The sequence below is a fragment of the Homarus americanus genome, unplaced genomic scaffold (genome assembly GCF_018991925.1).
Source record: "Homarus americanus isolate GMGI-L3 unplaced genomic scaffold, GMGI_Hamer_2.0 scaffold24260, whole genome shotgun sequence".
NCBI classification, from domain to species: domain Eukaryota; kingdom Metazoa; phylum Arthropoda; class Malacostraca; order Decapoda; family Nephropidae; genus Homarus; species Homarus americanus.
The window spans coordinates 6,339,312-6,357,007 of record NW_024721079.1 but is presented as its reverse complement, the minus strand read 5'-3'; the positions used below and the strand labels follow the sequence as shown (position 1 = coordinate 6,357,007).

The window sequence follows — 17,696 nt, the reverse complement described above, 5'->3', positions numbered from 1 at the left end:
TTTTTTTTATCGTGCAGCTCAATCCCTCTCCTAGCAAACAGTGAAAACTGAAAGTTAGTACTGTGAAGTTATTATGTTATCACAAGTTGAATGAGAATAGCTATCCATCATGTATGGTTGTTTGATCTTCAAACCAACAATAATCTAATTTTTCTGCAAAATTTTCTTATTATTGTTGGCCAATACTGTAAAACAGGTTATTGATCACCAAAAACAACTCTTCTTACACCCACCCCCCCATAAACCCCCCAAAATGAAATACACTGATCCCTCGGTTAACGAACGCCTCAATTAACGAAATTTCGGTTAACGAATTCTTTAAGAATTTTTCCCAACATGTTTTCGCCTGCTTTTCCCTGCTCACCAGCTGTAGTATTCGTCCGCCAATACAGTAATCGGTTATAGGGCTTAAATTCATTACCATTTGAGTAAATATCAAGAAGGTTGTACTATTCTATAATTTTCCAAGTCTTTTTAACAATTATTTAACATAATTGAAGTACAGTTTTTAGTGCGCCAAACAGCCGCTTGACTCCCCCAGAATGGCATCACTTTGTGTGTCTGCTCAGTGGAGGAAGCATCTTGCTTGACTCTCTCTTGAACAAACTATTTTTACAGTACAATTATTGGTCATTCTGAAGTTTATTTTACATATTGACAATATATAATGCAGTGCAGTGTTGATTTAAAGAAAATAATCTTGAATTACACCAAGTGAACTAAAATTTTATGGGTGAAATGGCGGCATGGGGTGACTTCTCTTCCACCCTTCTCCTCCACCCCCATTCTAATTCCCAACATCATCAACCAGGAGTCTTCTACATGCACACCTCAAAGTAAGTGTACAGTACTTTACTGCATTTATTTTTAGTTTGTATGTAATTTTCGGTGAGATGGAACCAATTACCCAAAATTCCATTGAAACAATGGTTTCGGTTAACGAACGACCTTCTGGAATGAATTGTGTTCGTTAACAGAGGGACCACTGTAATAATAAAAATCTCATTTGCCTATCAGTATTTATCTTTCCGTCCCTATTATTAGCCAAAGATTTATAATAATAGTGTGCAATAAGGAAACGCCACTACACCCCCCCCCCCCAACGTAATGAACATACAAATACAATGGCGGCAAATTTTGCATTCTCTTGGGTAAAAACAGTATTATAATCTTACTTGTTTAGTTCCTTCATTTTATTATCACTGACGATAATAGTAAGTTGAAGTTACGTAAATCCTGAGGAGTGCGTATAACTTTAATGGCCTCGTCATAATCACTCACGTACTGTTCAAAGTCTTTCTCTGCCTTCTCTAAAAATAGCTCCTCTCACTCTGAATGGGATGTGACCATCTTTACTTACTGAGCACACAACCAGATACGTAACTCCTGGCCTGAGGCGAAATGACACTCTATTTTTGAAGGACTTTCAATCATATTTCTAGTATACCTAGGGGGTTACATCCAACGCCAACATGTAGAAGGGTGAAAATAGTGATATCCATCAAAAAGACACATTTTACCCGGGGTGGCGCTTTACCCCCTTGTAATGCGGAGCACCTCAATTGGTGAAGGGAATCCCCTTTAACCCTGTACATGCAGCCCGCTGTAATAACTTAATTTTACATATTTTGTTGCCATTATACTGTACAGTACATGCACATGTAGCTCAGCAGTTAGGGCAAGGTTAAAGTTGACTAAATAATACAAAGGATATCCAATGACTGTGTAGGTCAGCATGTAAAGCTTAAAGTATACAGGGTTAGGGGTGATGAGAAGGCAGCCAGTATCTTGGGAAGAGGATATGAAAAGTGCTAAAACGAAAGGTCTTACTGGCAGGTGTAGGAAATGGAGCAGTTAAAGAGGCATGGCTAGACAGTGCAGCCAGAGAACACCAATAGACTGCCACTTGGCCTTTAAATCAATTTAAATCAAGTTGAGAAACCCACAATATGTTAAATACATTCTGCATAGTACAGTAATACCCCGCTTAACGCGGTTTCACTTAGCGCGATTTCACGTATACGCGGTGCCTCGCCAGAGCCGAATTTTCACTTAATGCGGGTTTTTTCCACATATACGCGCAGTGTGTCCGGCTCGAGACGCTATTTTTAGATTCCCGCCACCCGCCTGCCTGCCTCTCCCTCCGCCTGGGCAAGCCGCGCTTTAAGGTTGCGCAGTGTGTGTCTTCTACTAACGTAAGTGTTACATCTAACTTTTAGTTTTCCTAACCTAACCTTTATTTTTCCAAACTTAACCTTTATTTTTCCTAACCTAACCTCTTCTATATTACTTGTTTGTTCATACCATCATAAAGTTAAGATAAAATTTTTACTACAACATAGTTGTGTGTCGTCAAAAAGTGGAGTTTGGGGGTCGGGCCAGTTTCTATTGGAATTAATCCCATATGTTCTGTTGTTCACTTAGCGCGGTTTTCACTTAACACGGTACCCTGTGGGTTCTATTGGCCGCGTTAAGCGGGGTACTACTGTACATTCATTGTTGCTGTTCCTCTCTTATTACACTAAATTATTTACATTTCAGGTGAAAGTTAACATCACATTAGTTCAGAGCACACAAAGGATCGGGTATTACAAGGGAATACAGTCAGTCCTCGATGGGGTTAGAGACCGAAGACCAGGTCGTAAGTCAAAAATGCGAAAATAATACATAGAAAATCAAAATGGGTGTCTCTTTTTCTTCTCAGCACCACGAGAACTCTCACTTTTACGCTTGCCAGCCATTTTAAAGGGAATTACAAACAAAATTTTTGTCAGTACACAGCACGATCACTAACGTAGACTCAAAAATACGTAATTTGAAAAATATTTTATACGACTGCGGCGGTCGTAAGTCGAGGAGTACCTGTATGTGTCAAATGCATTAGTTTGGTCTATACATGCTGAGTGGTCAGTAAAATTATTAATAATTTAAGAGGAATAAGTGTCAGCTATGGATAACTTATAACATGACAATCCAGATTGTACAAAGTCAGTATTTACACATTATGGGTACTATATGCCTCCACACAAAAGTGATTAAACAGATTAAATGGTTGTTTTTTTCCAGAGCAAGAGTAATTAATCTTGAAATTGCAAGAAAAATTAGTGCACTAAAAAAAATATATTCATATTCAAAAACTTTAAACCATTTATTGAAGGTCACTCATGGAAACTCTACCAGCGTGGAACTTAAAATAATTACTGGTCTACTTACTACCATTCTTGTTCTAAGGTCATGGAGCACATGAACAGTACAGTACAATACTGTACTGCAATGCCACTAACTCTCAACATGTAAAACAAATTTCACATTAACCCTTGAACACACATTTCCATTTTTCATTTACCATTACCCAAATGAAAGGATATCTTCACTCATTCTTATAGTTACTTTGTGTATGCTTGGAGAAGAAAGTATCCTTCCCCATTTTTATAGCACAGTAGGTTACAAGCAAGTGTTTCTGCACTAACCCCCAACAGAGGAAAGTAATCATTTGAACACTATTTACTGCACTCTACTTTAGATGTGGCAGTGACAGATCTTGTTTTCTTATCTTTTGCACTTCACTCTTCCAGGGTGCTCCCCTGAGAGGGTGGCCATGACAGATAGTCCCACACATCCCTATCACTACATATTTTCTGTGCCCTCTCTATTCCTTTTATCCCCAACCCTGTCCTCTCCTTATTGAATTATTCCACCTTTCCCTTTCATGAAGTAGGCAGTCTCCTCCTACCCAGTGCACATGCTTCATTGCTCTTCTGCCATCCTTCTCACGCATTCACACCATCTCAACAAACCTATCTTTACCAATACCACCACTATGGGGTGATGGTATTTACATTCTCTGCCACTCAAAACACATCACTGTTTCTTACCACATCCAATCTAGTTACCCCCAGATGTAGCTTTGAAGTAATTTAACATTGCAAGTCCATAATGTACTTCCATAATTTAAGGTAAAAAGTATTATATTATCTCATGCATTCTTTCTTAAACCTCCAAGCTTACATTCCTTTACCTGATACTTCTCAGTTCTCCAATCATCCTCCTTCCATGTGCTGTTCTGTCTCCAATCTCACTCTTTTTCATACCATTCTTACTTGAAATAATTCCTAAACATTATAAATCATTAACCTCCTCTAGTATATCAATACTCTTTATAATGTTTTAATATAATTTACAAGCTTATTCATATTCTATTTTTTACCCAAATCCATTATGTTTAACGCCTTCCTCTTAACATAGGCCGAAGTCAGTATTTCTAGAACGACATAGTTTGTTCAATAGATAGGCAGCTTAAAAAAAGCTGCCTATCTCCCTATTGGACAAACTAAAATCGTTCCGGACCACAGAATGCCGGACTAGAGAGGTACAACCTGTATATTTTATTTATTTTTATTTTTTTTATCTGAATTATTATTATTATTACAGGAGTATTAAATTTTTGCCCCTCAGGCCCTAATGTGGGTCAGTGACCTATTCCCGGGTGGGCTAATCCCCTTAAAAAAAAAAAAAAGCCGTGGGAAATTAAGGTTTGTTTACATCCGGCAGTTCGGATGCTCTCTCTCTCTCTGCTTGTCTATACAGAGTACAACATTTAACCCTTCAATATATATGAGCAGTAAATAAGTGTTGCTTTCATATTCTTATGTAGAGTAATGACGATATATTTTCACGTGCGCACTTACATACGAGCAGTCTCTTTTTTTTTTACCATTAATGGTTAGCTACTTATATTGTTCCATTTATTAACATTAAATAACATTACAGGTACTTCAAGCAACCTTATTCATTTTTTTACATTAATTTTACTACAGCTAAACTCAGGGTCTTATTTTCTTCAGTTTTATATGTAGAACCAATCAGTCACTGGTTTCGTAAGCTTTAACATAAACAATGCCGGCAGCCGTCTCGTCTCCTCTAATATTCCATGTATTATTAATAAATTGTATTGTTAATTTTGCACACACGTACATTAATTCAATAAAAACAAATTCAGAAACATTAATTAAAATATATATGAACAGTAAATAAGTGTTGCTTTCATATTCTTATGTAAAGTAATGATATGTTTTCACGTGTGCGCATTTTCACTTACATATGCGATCTCTCTTTTTTCTTTACCATTATCGTTAGCTACTTCTATTGTTCCATTTATTAACATTAATAACATTACTTAAAACAACCATATTAATTTTACTACAGCTACAACCAAGGTCTTATTTTCTTCAGTTTTATATGTAGAACCAGTCAGTCACTGGTTTTGTAATCAACGAATACAATGCTGTCATTTCCTCATGCGTTTTAATATTCTACGTATTATTAATGAATTGTATTGCTCATTTTGCACACAAACATTAATTCAATAAAAAAGACATTCAGTAATAAACAATAATGAATCTTTTGTACATAAGAGAAATGACGCTGTTTACACGATTATGCAAGTCGTCTGCACGTTGGCGGGCCGTTCAAACTCGTCGAAATTCAAGTTTCCGCCGTCAAAATTTTTTTTCATTTATTTTTTTGTGTGTTCCAATAAAATACGTTAAGAATTAAAAACTCGCGAAATTTGAGAAGCTACTATACGACATTTAACCCTTCAATATGTCTTCAAAGAGACCATGATGCAGAGAAAGTGGTGCTAGTGCTTCCAGGCATAAGCACAAGTCACTATCTATCCAGGAAAAGGGTGAATTTCCATGGTCCGGCACCGGTCAGGTCCCGAGGTTGCCGGACTAGAGGGGTACAACCTGTATTCTCAATGCAAGACAAAATGAATAACCATGAGAATAAGGAGATAAATCTATACTGACCCATTGACAGACTTTACTTCTAATACAATGTCCGTACTGAAATATGTGTGACAACCTTACTGAATGACAAAAGTTTTACTTTATACACTTATAATATTCTGTATATTCACTATATGATGGTGACCAATGAAGATCCAAATTGGTATTATCACACCATCATCATTGTTATAACATTTATGTTGCATGATGGTAACCCATAAAGATACAAACTGGCAAAATCTCCCCAGCATTTTGGTCATAACACTCAGTTATATCAATATTAGTCAAATGGAAAACTGAATGGTTCTTAACCCTTAAACCCCGGGTTAGGTGCTGCTGGCAGTAACCCCCTCCCCCCGTGGGGATAAATCTTAAAAAAATGAAAAAAAAAGAAGAAAAAAGCAGACGTTCTAAATTGTCACGAGGCTGGTCGGACGTTCTGGAACGTCACCTGGGGCCTAAGGGTTAAACACAATGGTGGCACAGGCAACCATATATTAACTAGCAAATCCAAAATTGATGATTTGTTAAAGAATGGGTTAAAATAAAACTATATTATGCTTTCTAAATAAAGTAGTGTGTATACACAGTATACAGTATTTCATGAAAATTAGAAATTTAAAAAAAATGTAATAAACTATACATAAAATCTGAACTAACTATAATAGACTCTCAAGAATGTGCATTATAATACAGTACTCTGAAAAACAAGTTTTTATGCAAACAGAAGCACACTAAGGCAACAACCAGTTTTGTCCAGGCTACCTTTACTCATGTGCACTACCACTCTTAATGACACTATTATTTTGTTTTTTAATAAAATACAGTACAGCCGAGTGATCAACAAAATAGATAAACATGAGTAATGGGGTTATTTATAAAATAACATGGAAAATCAACCAGAGTTTCTAACAAATTCTATACTGTATATTTCTCATTATACAATACAGTACATATTCTGCTCAATTTATTCAAACAGTAAATATTATACTGTACAGTATTACAGTGACTTTAAGAGCATAATTACATGCCTTACTTAACACTGCATTGCTTCACAAATCTTCCATAAATATTCCTTGGACACAATAATAGGATACTGGACAACTACTGTATTAAATAACTTTGTTATGAGAAAAACAATAATATATATATATATATATATATATATATATATATATATATATATATATATATATATATATATATATATATATATATATATATATATATATATATATATATATTCTTTAAGGCATTCCATTTTCAATGTTAAACCTTTTTACAATGTTGTTTATTAAGGAAATGGCATTCAAATAATATTACATGATAATAGGCATGATAATATTAACTGTGAAAGCAGAATACAAATGGGGTGAGACCCAGCCCACTTCAGATTGCACAAATAGGTAAATTTAGATACAGGTATTTCTACAAAATTTTAACCACATTTAAATATCTATATCGTCACACAAGTGGTCTCGGATATGTATGCCACCCACACTCCATGGTTTCTTGTGAAGATGAAATTTTTGTTGCCTGGATCTGACCCTGGCTGGTAGGCTGGTGGAAAAAATGCTTCAATAAGTATTATACATATTTCTTAAACCAATCAAGAATTACATAGACTCCTAAGTGTGTACATAATCCAGTCATAATACCAAATTATCCAGGAAAATCCATAAAACAAAATACTGTATTGGTATTATTACCTTCTTAACAATAAGAAAATTGGGACACAAGATTCAACAATCATACCTGCATATAAGACAAAGAAAAAGTAGATATTTACAGGAACGTGTGAAAATAAATCATCATTTGTCTGAGCAGACAAATGCTGGATAGAATTTAGTAAAGCAGACTCTTGTGAATACTGATTTAACTCTTAAATTTCAAATCACGTAAACTGTGATAAGAAAATTTGGAACATTCAATATTTGTTCAAGAGGAATAACGGGGGCAGATCCAGGAATATCAAGGGTGGGGGGTCCAAAAGTTGTGGGTGGTGAGAACATGGCAAACACACCAAGCCCATCAGCTTTTTTTTTTTTTGGGGGGTGGGGGGTATATTGTAATGTCAATAGTAATTACTTTTATTAAAACAAAACGCCCAATTACAATGACCTGTACTGCATTAAAGAAAATATAGTAATACAGTACATTATCTCCATTAGCTGGAATCCCTCAAACCCGGAACTCTATGATAGCCGGAATTGAAATTTTATCGGAAAATTAAGAGAAAATTTTCCCGATACTATACCTGGAAAATTCCGGGGATGGGGAGTTTTTACAGGTTTGAGATGAAAATCAGGTTCATTTTGCGGAACCGCTGAGAACATTTTTCCGTTACCCACAAATTCGGGAAAAGAGGGACATTTTTTCCGGGTTTGAGATGATGTACAGTAAACCCTCGAAGATCTGGGCCCGGTAAATCAGGATTTCGGAAGATTCAGACAAAAAATTGGGGGGTTTTGGGCTAAGAAGCATTCCCAAAATAGGGTGAAGGTAGTTTTAGACTTAAAGTTTTTATCTTATAAAATATCACAGACTAAACTTAACAGAATATAACTTGCATTGCTGGAATCCTTGCAAGACAGCGAATAATTTGAATATAAACATCATATATTTTGCACAAGAGATAAAAATTTTAGTCCTTTAGTGTACCTGTAGTACATTTAAGTACACATTTTTCAACTCGTATCTTTGGGTAGATATACGTAACTTTCTTCATTTATTTTTACTCATTTACAGGCACACACCATCCTAAATACATACAGTATAGTCTGCATTTACGCGGTCAATTGAACCCGTGGAGGCCTGCGTAAAACGGCAAACGCTTAAATGAAATAACAGAACATATGGGATTAATTGAAATAGAGACTGAGCCGACCCCCAAACTCCACTTTTTCCGACACAATACCTATGTTGTAGTAAAAATAACATCTTAATTTTATGATGGTATGCACACACAATTAATAATTAAGAGAAATATCAATAATATTAGGTTTTTTAACACTTGAGTTTGTAGAAAAGCTGGGTCGGCACATGTGGATGGCAGCTGGTTCCGAGGCAGAGGGCAGATTAGTTGCCCTCCGGTGAATCACTTACACTTTCACTACTCGCAGGGTTGCAAGGCCTCCCAGACAAACCTCTCAAAGTCCATATCCTCACTGTCAATATCACATTCACTGGCCGGGCTGGCTGTGGTTATGGTGGGTTCTTGGGCGAGAAGTCCTCAATACTACGTTGACGACTAGCATTGATGTTGTTGAGATAGATCTGGATATCACGGCTCCATAAATTTCGTCAGATGGTTATTAGGCGCTTCATACCGATGCTTGTCTGGGTCATTCAGGATGAGCTTAATTTTTCCCCCAACTTGATGATTTCCTTCACATTATCATGGCTTGGTCAGGTATTTCAATGTTTTCTCTCGTGGTGGGGGTCGCGGAAGCCATTGTGAGTTGTGAGAGGAAGCGGGCACAGAGGAGCATATCGCAGCGGACTGAGAACAATGAGACAGGCCCTGCTAGGTCAGCGACTTCTACCCTCTGGTGGCAGGGACGCGTCATGTTACATTAGGCCAATCACAGCTAGCGGCGGAGGGAATGCGTGGGTGGTAAGGATGCGTGGCCCAATTACAGTCCGATACGTCATATGACGTCAGCGATAACGTAAACTGACCTAATGCGCACCATTCACCGCGCGGCTTCCCGCATATGTAGTAGAATGGAATGCTTGAATAAAAAATGGCGTGGAGCGTTGGACCTCGCAGCATAAATGACCAAATTTACCGCGTAATTAAAGCATTTACATTCTGGCAAGGCACTGCATAAATGACCAAACGCGTTAACCAGAACCGCGTAAATCGAGACTATACTGTATTGTGAAAAAAGTAAAAGAAATAATTGTCGTAAGGGCAAACCTGTACTGTACTCAACTGTACTAAATAATTACTAAATTTTTTATGTCTAGTGCAAACTATAGCATGTTTATATTCAAATTAATTACTAACTGACAAGAATTCCAGCAATGTAAGTTATAGTCTCCCAAGTCAATTCAGTGATATTTTATAAGCGAAAAACTTGCTAAACTCCCTCTACATGACTGATAACTACGCATTGGGTAATCTCCCCGCCAGCTGGTTAATACCTCACTTCACCCCCCTCCTCCCTCCTGCCTGGCTGTCAACACCTCTCCTCCCCCTTCCCAGGGGTGAAGGTACAGGTAGTTTTAGGCTTTAAGTTTTTTTCTTATAAAATGTCACAGACTAAACTTAGCAGAATATAACTTGCATTGCTGGAATCCTTGTAAGAGAGCGAATAATTTGAATATAGACATTATATATTTTGCAAAAAATAAAAATACAGTCCTTTAGTGTAGTATGTTATGGCTTTTTCACAGGAAAGGGTGTGTATAACTAACGCCAGTAATCAGGATAATATGTACTGTATTTTTAGTGTTTTTTATATAATTATTTGTTGTTTTTTATACATTTAGTACATTCGCCGGAAGATTCGGACAATCGGCTTTTCCGGACAGGTGGTCCCCCCTTTTAGTCCGGATCTTCGAGGGTTCACTGTAATGGGCAATTTCTGGAACTTCCGAGAAAATTTTTCCGTTACCCGGAAAATTCCGGGGATGAGGATTTTTGGCTTTGAGAGAGTCGTCCTGTTACCGAATCTCTCATTCCCAGAAGTGCTCTGCACCAATTGTACCGGCTAGCGGGATATTGGAATTTTCTGAAGAAAAGGGGGGGGGGGTTTCTGCACCCCTAGGACCTCCTGGATTGGCCCCTGAATAAATGTTTTCTCTAGAAAAAGAGACTTATTGGTAGACAATCCAAAAGTTACCAAAATGAACTCTAGTAAAGTGTGATGATAGGCTAAAATTTCATATGAAAGAATTTTAAAAAAATAATAATATTAGACAGAAGTTACCAATCTGTATAAACTAGTCCATTCCAAAATTAAGAAAGTTTTATACAAAAGGCTTAAAGTACAGTATAATAATCCTCACCATCCCAAAACAAAGAAATAATATAAATTAAAGTGACTGTCAGTAACAACTGGTAGCCAACCAAATTCATTGCCTACCACAGAAAAGGTGTGATTACACAACATCTAGAATTTACAAGTTTTTATTTTTAGCATGCTAATTCCAATAAATTATACTCCAGCTCATTCTGCCTCCAATGGCATTACATGATCAGTTTGTAATCCCTAGATGTAAAGTGATCATCTGCTGGTCAGCAGTCAATAACTTACTTTTGTGAGTCTTCTGCTTCAAACCTTTTTGAATGAGTTACTCAAGAGGATTAACATATGAAATTTTACTCATTATACCATGACAACCTAAATTCAAGTACTATTTTTCACTGATCATATGACTGATTTGACAATCAAACAACTTCAATTATGGACCATTTTATTAAATACCTAAATAACGTCACCGTATTGAGCAGCAGCTTCCATAAAAACTGTGTATATATGTATAGATTAAGTGCAGCTACATAACCATACCTTATATTTATATACTGTACTCATAAGTTCACTCATGCTTGTCCTCATCTTCTGGACGTCTTCATCTGTTTCAACCGCACCATCTTGCGTTTCTTTTCCTCCTCTTCTCGTCGTATATCTTCAAGATCCTCCTGAAGTCCAATTCTGGCTGATATTTTCTCCTCTTTTTGCATTTGAGCATAAGATGCTTCCATGTCATTACAGTCATCATCATCATCCCTGTAATATACAAACACACAATTAGAAACAGTACTCTATAAACATACAGTACGTGTATATTATGATACAGTTATTCCTTCCTCCTGCAAAATTTAACATTTTGAAGTAGCTAAAATTATACAATTATGGTGAACAACTCAATATTTAATTTCCAAATAAGTACTTTGTATTCAATCATGCCATTAGCATATTTTGCTTCTAGCAATCAAGAGATAATGTCTGTAATATAATTACTGTTATTTACCCTGTACATCAGCAACTTCCACCATGATTTAGCTAGTAACCAGATAAATCAATGCCCACTCCATCAAACCACTCATCACTAAAGCATATCTGATTTTATATGTTTAGTTTTCTACCCCCAAACATATTCAAAGTGTTTTACAATAATTTAAATGTATTTTGTTTCAAAATTTCAAGCTGGTCAGTGTTGCGCTGATTATGTAGTTTTGTTTCTGTGACTAAGACAAGTGGCAAATAGTAAATTATATAAACAGCAGAAAACTAATATGAAAATTATCAGTTAATGATTGCATTTGAAACACAGGTCAAACTATCCACCATTGACATTAATGTACTAGTCAAGAATGCTCTAAGAAAAGAAAATGAGCTTGTGATTCTCCACAGCTTGGTGGGTTTCAAATGTGAGGAAAAGACTGATGCATTGCAGTATCTGCTATACTAATAACTACATCGAAGAATAACTCGGATCAGATTTGTTTCACTCTGTGACAAAGGCAATATCAGGTTCCAACAATAACTATTACAATAGTTTGTTAATGGAATCTCACCAATATTTTCAACCAGTGTCTTTAAACTTCTCTCTCCAAGGCATTCTCACCATTCATTACTAGCAAAACAGAATCACTACGAGGAAAAAATAAACACATTCCACATACACTATATCATCCAATCTGCAAGGTTATGTTCCTACTGACTCTGAGGATTGTAAATCAACTGCTCCTTTGATAAAGTGGAATAATGATCCACTCCTATTACTCAAAAATTAACTTAAAAACACCCAAATAACTGTTATTTTCACTAAATGTGCTAACTGAGCCTTCCTGAAGAAAATCATATTTATTAGTAGCAGCTAACAGTACAGTACTGTACTGTACTAACCTGATATTTATCCTATGAATTGATTACCAAATGAAACAAAAAAAGTATCCCAAAGAAAAAGTGTAGACAGATTAAGATCTATACAACCTAAAGTACATCCACATACTGTAGTACATACTGTATATACTTTACCATATACTCATTATGAAATAGCATTATACAGTATGGTATATTTATGCCATTTAAAATGTGTAGTTGAGGAATGCTGAATTTCCCCATAAAAACACTTTAAACTACTATACTTTACATGGTTCTAGAGTGTGGAAGGCATGGGTTATGCGCATTCTGTACTAAATATCAAAGGGTTGTGGATTGGCTAATTTCAGGCAGAAAATACACAGATTAAGCAAGATCTACCATGTGATTCTTACCTATACTTATTCCTATCGTATCCAAACATTTTTCTGATTTCGCTGGAGAAGTCCATTTCCTGTTCACCATCATCAATAAAATCATCCATTTCAGAATCATATTCTTCAGAATCCTCTCAATACGTCTTTTAGGAGCAGCACTGTAGGCCGGTCTTCTATGCAAGTCTGGTGGTGGGAAATCTCGCACTTTAGCCTTTGGAGTATAATTTTGTGGCTTTGATGGTTTAACTTCATTTGTGGGAAAATCTTTTGACTTCTGAGGCTTGATGTCCTTTGATGGGGTATATTTATTTGTAGAGTTCTGAGTTTTGGGAACTGATGACTTGGAATTCGGTAAAGGTTTGGATTCTTTAGTTTGTGGAGGATCACGATTCTTCTGGCCAGCTGGAGCTGCAAAATACTTGTTTCTGTCAATTACTTTAGGTTCTGGCTTGGGTTTTTCTAGGGCTTGTTGTAATTTGCTGGAAGTTTCTGACTTTTGTTCTTTTCATCATTCTTTTTCAATTTTTGTGAATCGTCTGAATCTCCCTTTGGTTCCGTTTCCTTGGTCTTCACTTCCTTCTTTTCCTGGGGCAACTTTCCCATTCTCTTCAACTTGCGCCTTCTCTCTTCTTCCAGCTCCTCTTTCTCTTTGGCTGTTAACGGCCGCCCTACGTCTCTCTGCTTCTCCTTCTCTTTCTCTTTTTCTCTTCTTTTTGACATCTAGAATTGGTTGAGCTTGTTTCTTCCGAGCAACTTTAAGAAGCTCTTCAAAACTCATTGGTGGTGGTGCTGCTTTTGATTTCTTCTTTTCCTTGTGTTTTTTATGCTTGTCATTACCTCCACGGTCCTTATCCCCCTCTCTGTCCTTCTCCTTATCTCTATCATATTTGAAGGTATTATGCTTGTCACTCTTATAATTGGTGAGATTAATGTTAACAATTTTTTGATTGGAAGAAGATGGGGCACTACTATTCAGCTCAGATTTAGTTGGAGCTCTATCATATGCATCACCATCATTTATAAAATCATCAAATTCAATTTGGCTCTTGCTTTTCCGCTTTCGTTTCTTGGGAGTCATTTCATCTTCTTCTTCCTTCTTTAAGGTGTTGATAACCCTGCTCTAAAATAAAACATACATCATTAGAACAGTTAGCATCTCAAGTGAAAATTATTAAAACAAGTATGCTTGTGGAATGTGTTTAAAAAGCATACTTGTTAATACTATTTAAACAAATATTCACAATGTGTAGAAACAAGTACATATACTGTATGGAAAGTGTTTAAACAACACTGATCATGAAAAGAGTTTAAAGCAGAGCTATCTGTGCTTACTTCATCATAATACGCAACCAATTGCTCATTATCTGAGGTTTCACTCACCTTGATGTCATTTATGTTACCTTTGCCAGAATTCTTGACAAATTTCAATTTGTCATCCTCTGGCATGTTGGCATACTGGTTAGCTAGTTTGCTGAAAATGGTCTGGCTCATAGTGGACTCATAGCCATAGTCATCCTCATCACACTGCTCCTCACCTTTGGCAGTAGTTATGTCCTACAAACACAAAGATGCTTGAGGTAGGTTTCTGTATTTAGGTAAAACAAATACAAAATGAAACAGCCAATTTGTTTTTCTCTTTAACAATACAAAATAAACACACAAAACAGTATATGAAGTAACCAATATGTTCTTCAACACAGACAATGCAAGTACTGTATACACAAATATGTTTCTAAATCTATACACAGCAGAAAGTACTAATAAGTAAAAACTACTTTGTCGAAACATGATCCCATGGTCACTCAGGAAAGATCACTGACCACTCAAATGCAGTCCCATTCAAATCTCACCTCCAGTTGTATCAATATTGAATTCAAAGTAGAAGACTTATTTTTTACTGCAATATTTTTGGTTCTGGTCATTCCACATAGATTAAATAAGGTCAGTGGCTACCCAAATGAGAAAAAAAACCCAAAACAAGAGTTCAAATCATCAAGACTCTCATGGAAACATCTAAAAGGTCTAGAAGAGATAATATATCTTTCCATTAACTTTAAGGACATATTTCAGCACAGTATTAAGTGAAAAAGCTTAACACATTAACACCATTGATAACTTACCTTGGCATCATCCAGTACTGATTTGGAGGCTCCCTTATTTCTGTTGATCATGGCTTACTTCGCTGATTGGATTTCCTATCTTGTGCCCTGAGAGCCAGCAAGTTCTGTGATAAAATTAGGTTTTAAAAATACCAGTAATGTCAAATTCATTATGAAAAATAATGTCATTAATAAAAATAATGTATAATCCAGAGTTGGATGACAGAATGGAGAAAGAAAAAAACTCTGGAAGATTGGGGTAAAGGATGTGCTATGAGAGAGGAAGGTGGACATCCAAGAAACAGTGATATGAGTGTAAGATAAGAAAACAAAGCAATAGCTGGTTTCTGGTGATGGAGTACTGTATATCAAAAAGAAAATTGGGGTCTTGTTGTGGAAGGGTATACTGCACTGTAGCAGAACACAGTAAGAATGTATAAATGACACAGAATGAAGGGAGATTCTATATCTACTCTTGATTCTAGCCATCCTGCTTTGTAGTAGATAATGGGTCAAAAGAGTGGCGATAAATATATTTGTGTTCAACAATGTGTTTATATTTACAGTATATTTCCATAATGAAATGAGAAAACTTTGATATCAAACTTAAAATTTCACACCCAGGTAAGAAATATACAGTACAGTATCTCAAAATATAAAACCCAGACTAATTAAAGTTCCTCCACTATATCTGGTCCTTTTTTAGAAAGGCCCTAAGATGCTCTTCCATTGAGACAGCTTACTTCTTTCTTCCTCCGAAATTCCTCATTTTCCTTCTGCTTTGCCTCTTCTTTTCTATTTAACACAGCCTGTATGGCCTCCAGTCTGGGTGCTGCCTTTTCTACCCTTTTGGGTTTGGAGACCTTTGTAGAAAACCTGTTGACTGCTGCCTGGAAAGTAAAAAAATAAATAAAAAATATAAATGTTTACATCTTAAAATAGCATTGAGAGTAAAGCATTTTGAGTTTTGTGGACAGGGTCATTTCATGTCAAATCCTGACAATTGTGTTATTTTATGGAACTTGGAAAGGTCAAATTTTGCATTTTTAACCATAAATCCTCTACTCCTACAGCTACAGCCCTTATGACAATTACTGTAAAATGAAGCATGAAATACTTTTATAAACAAAGTTACAAAATTGGTCAATTAGTTTAATAATTATTATATATATATATATATATATATATATATATAGGTACTCCCCGACTTACGACGGGGTTAGGGACTGACATCCAGGTCACAAGTCGAAATGGTAAAGTCAGAAATGCTTAAATAGCACAGAAAATCGAAAATTTGGGTCTCTTTTTCTTCTCAGACAAAGGCTAGTTATTTCATCAAAGGCATAACTGTCACGTCTTACATAAATTTGAAGTCGTTTTGTCCCTCCTCCCCAGCCACATTTACATTCCTGAAAAATCTTAATAATAATAAAACCCGGTAGTTATGCAAACCTAATAAAGACACATTCTCCCTTTGTAAAATTATAATTACAACAGGAGGTTCAATAATTTTTTACATTCATTCTCACCAGTAATGTTGAACTCTCCTGTGCCCTAGACCAACTGGCTAGATAGTGCATGTCTGCCAAGTAACGGACACCTTGCTCTAAACAGTAAACACATGATATGGTGATAATATATGTAACATGGTGACAATATGGCACTGTTCTGTTGGAAGAGTGGAACAGAAATAGGTTATAGTGGCATGATAGTAATTCTATAAAATAAAGGCAAATATCTAAATATTTAATAAATACCTTAACAATTAATAAAAATACATGCTATGCTGTTAATATCATAAAATATGGTGTAGGTACAATATCAAAGTGGGTGCCATACCTAAATAGTGAATGTGTAGAGGCATGACCACCAACCTTAGTATGACATAATAAACAATCCCATTTAAAAAGGTAATGCCATACCTAAATACTGAGTCAATAACTTGCTACTATATAACAACTCATTATGTAGCGATATTATCTTCATAAAATATAGTGTAGTACGACGAGAATAAAAATAGGTTATAGACAGCTGAGTGCACTGTCAACATACCACCACCGCCCTCAGTTCTTACCTCCTTTTTGTTGGACTTATCATTGTTTTTAGCAAGTTCTAACAGATAACTGAAGTCCATGGTGGTGTATTCTTATTAGGATTACCACAATAACCAACTAAAACCGTGATGGACGTTTTTATGTGACGAAATGTAGTGAGTGTGTCCCGAACTCTCTATACGTCGACGGTGCTGACGAATAACTGAACCTAAGATGGCGCTTGTTGGGTAACTACCACGGGTTGAGCGACGGACTAATGTATTTCTTTAAATATACTCACTGAAGACTTTTGGAAGAGGTTATTGAGCCTTTGACTCCATCTCTAAGCTATCACTTATACTTGCATTTATCAGGACCAGATTTACCATTTTGTGAGCTAGACTTCGGATTTTGGTCACGGGATAGTATGTCGAATTATGGTGACCTCAAGTGGCCGGAAAAGTAATATAGGATCACTAACTTGGGCGCGACCCCCCATAACCCTCCTCAAAAGTGAGGTGCTTCCCCGTTTGGAGGTCCCGAGATATGCTATAAACTG

At 36.2% G+C, this 17,696-nt stretch overlaps 1 protein-coding gene across 1 annotated transcript; it reads right to left on the bottom strand.

The window, feature by feature from the left end:
* Positions 1–6,352: 6,352 nt before the first annotated feature.
* On the bottom strand, positions 6,353–17,389 carry LOC121861489 (protein SPT2 homolog). Its single transcript, XM_042359280.1, is given in 11 exon segments — positions 6,353–7,352; positions 11,312–11,530; positions 13,024–13,141; positions 13,144–13,468; positions 13,471–13,690; positions 13,692–14,125; positions 14,386–14,559; positions 15,126–15,178; positions 15,181–15,229; positions 15,848–15,994; positions 17,179–17,389. Coding segments are annotated over 10 exon segments (1,755 nt in total). The 5' UTR covers positions 17,239–17,389; the 3' UTR covers positions 6,353–7,352; positions 11,312–11,355.
* Positions 17,390–17,696: the final 307 nt, after the last annotated feature.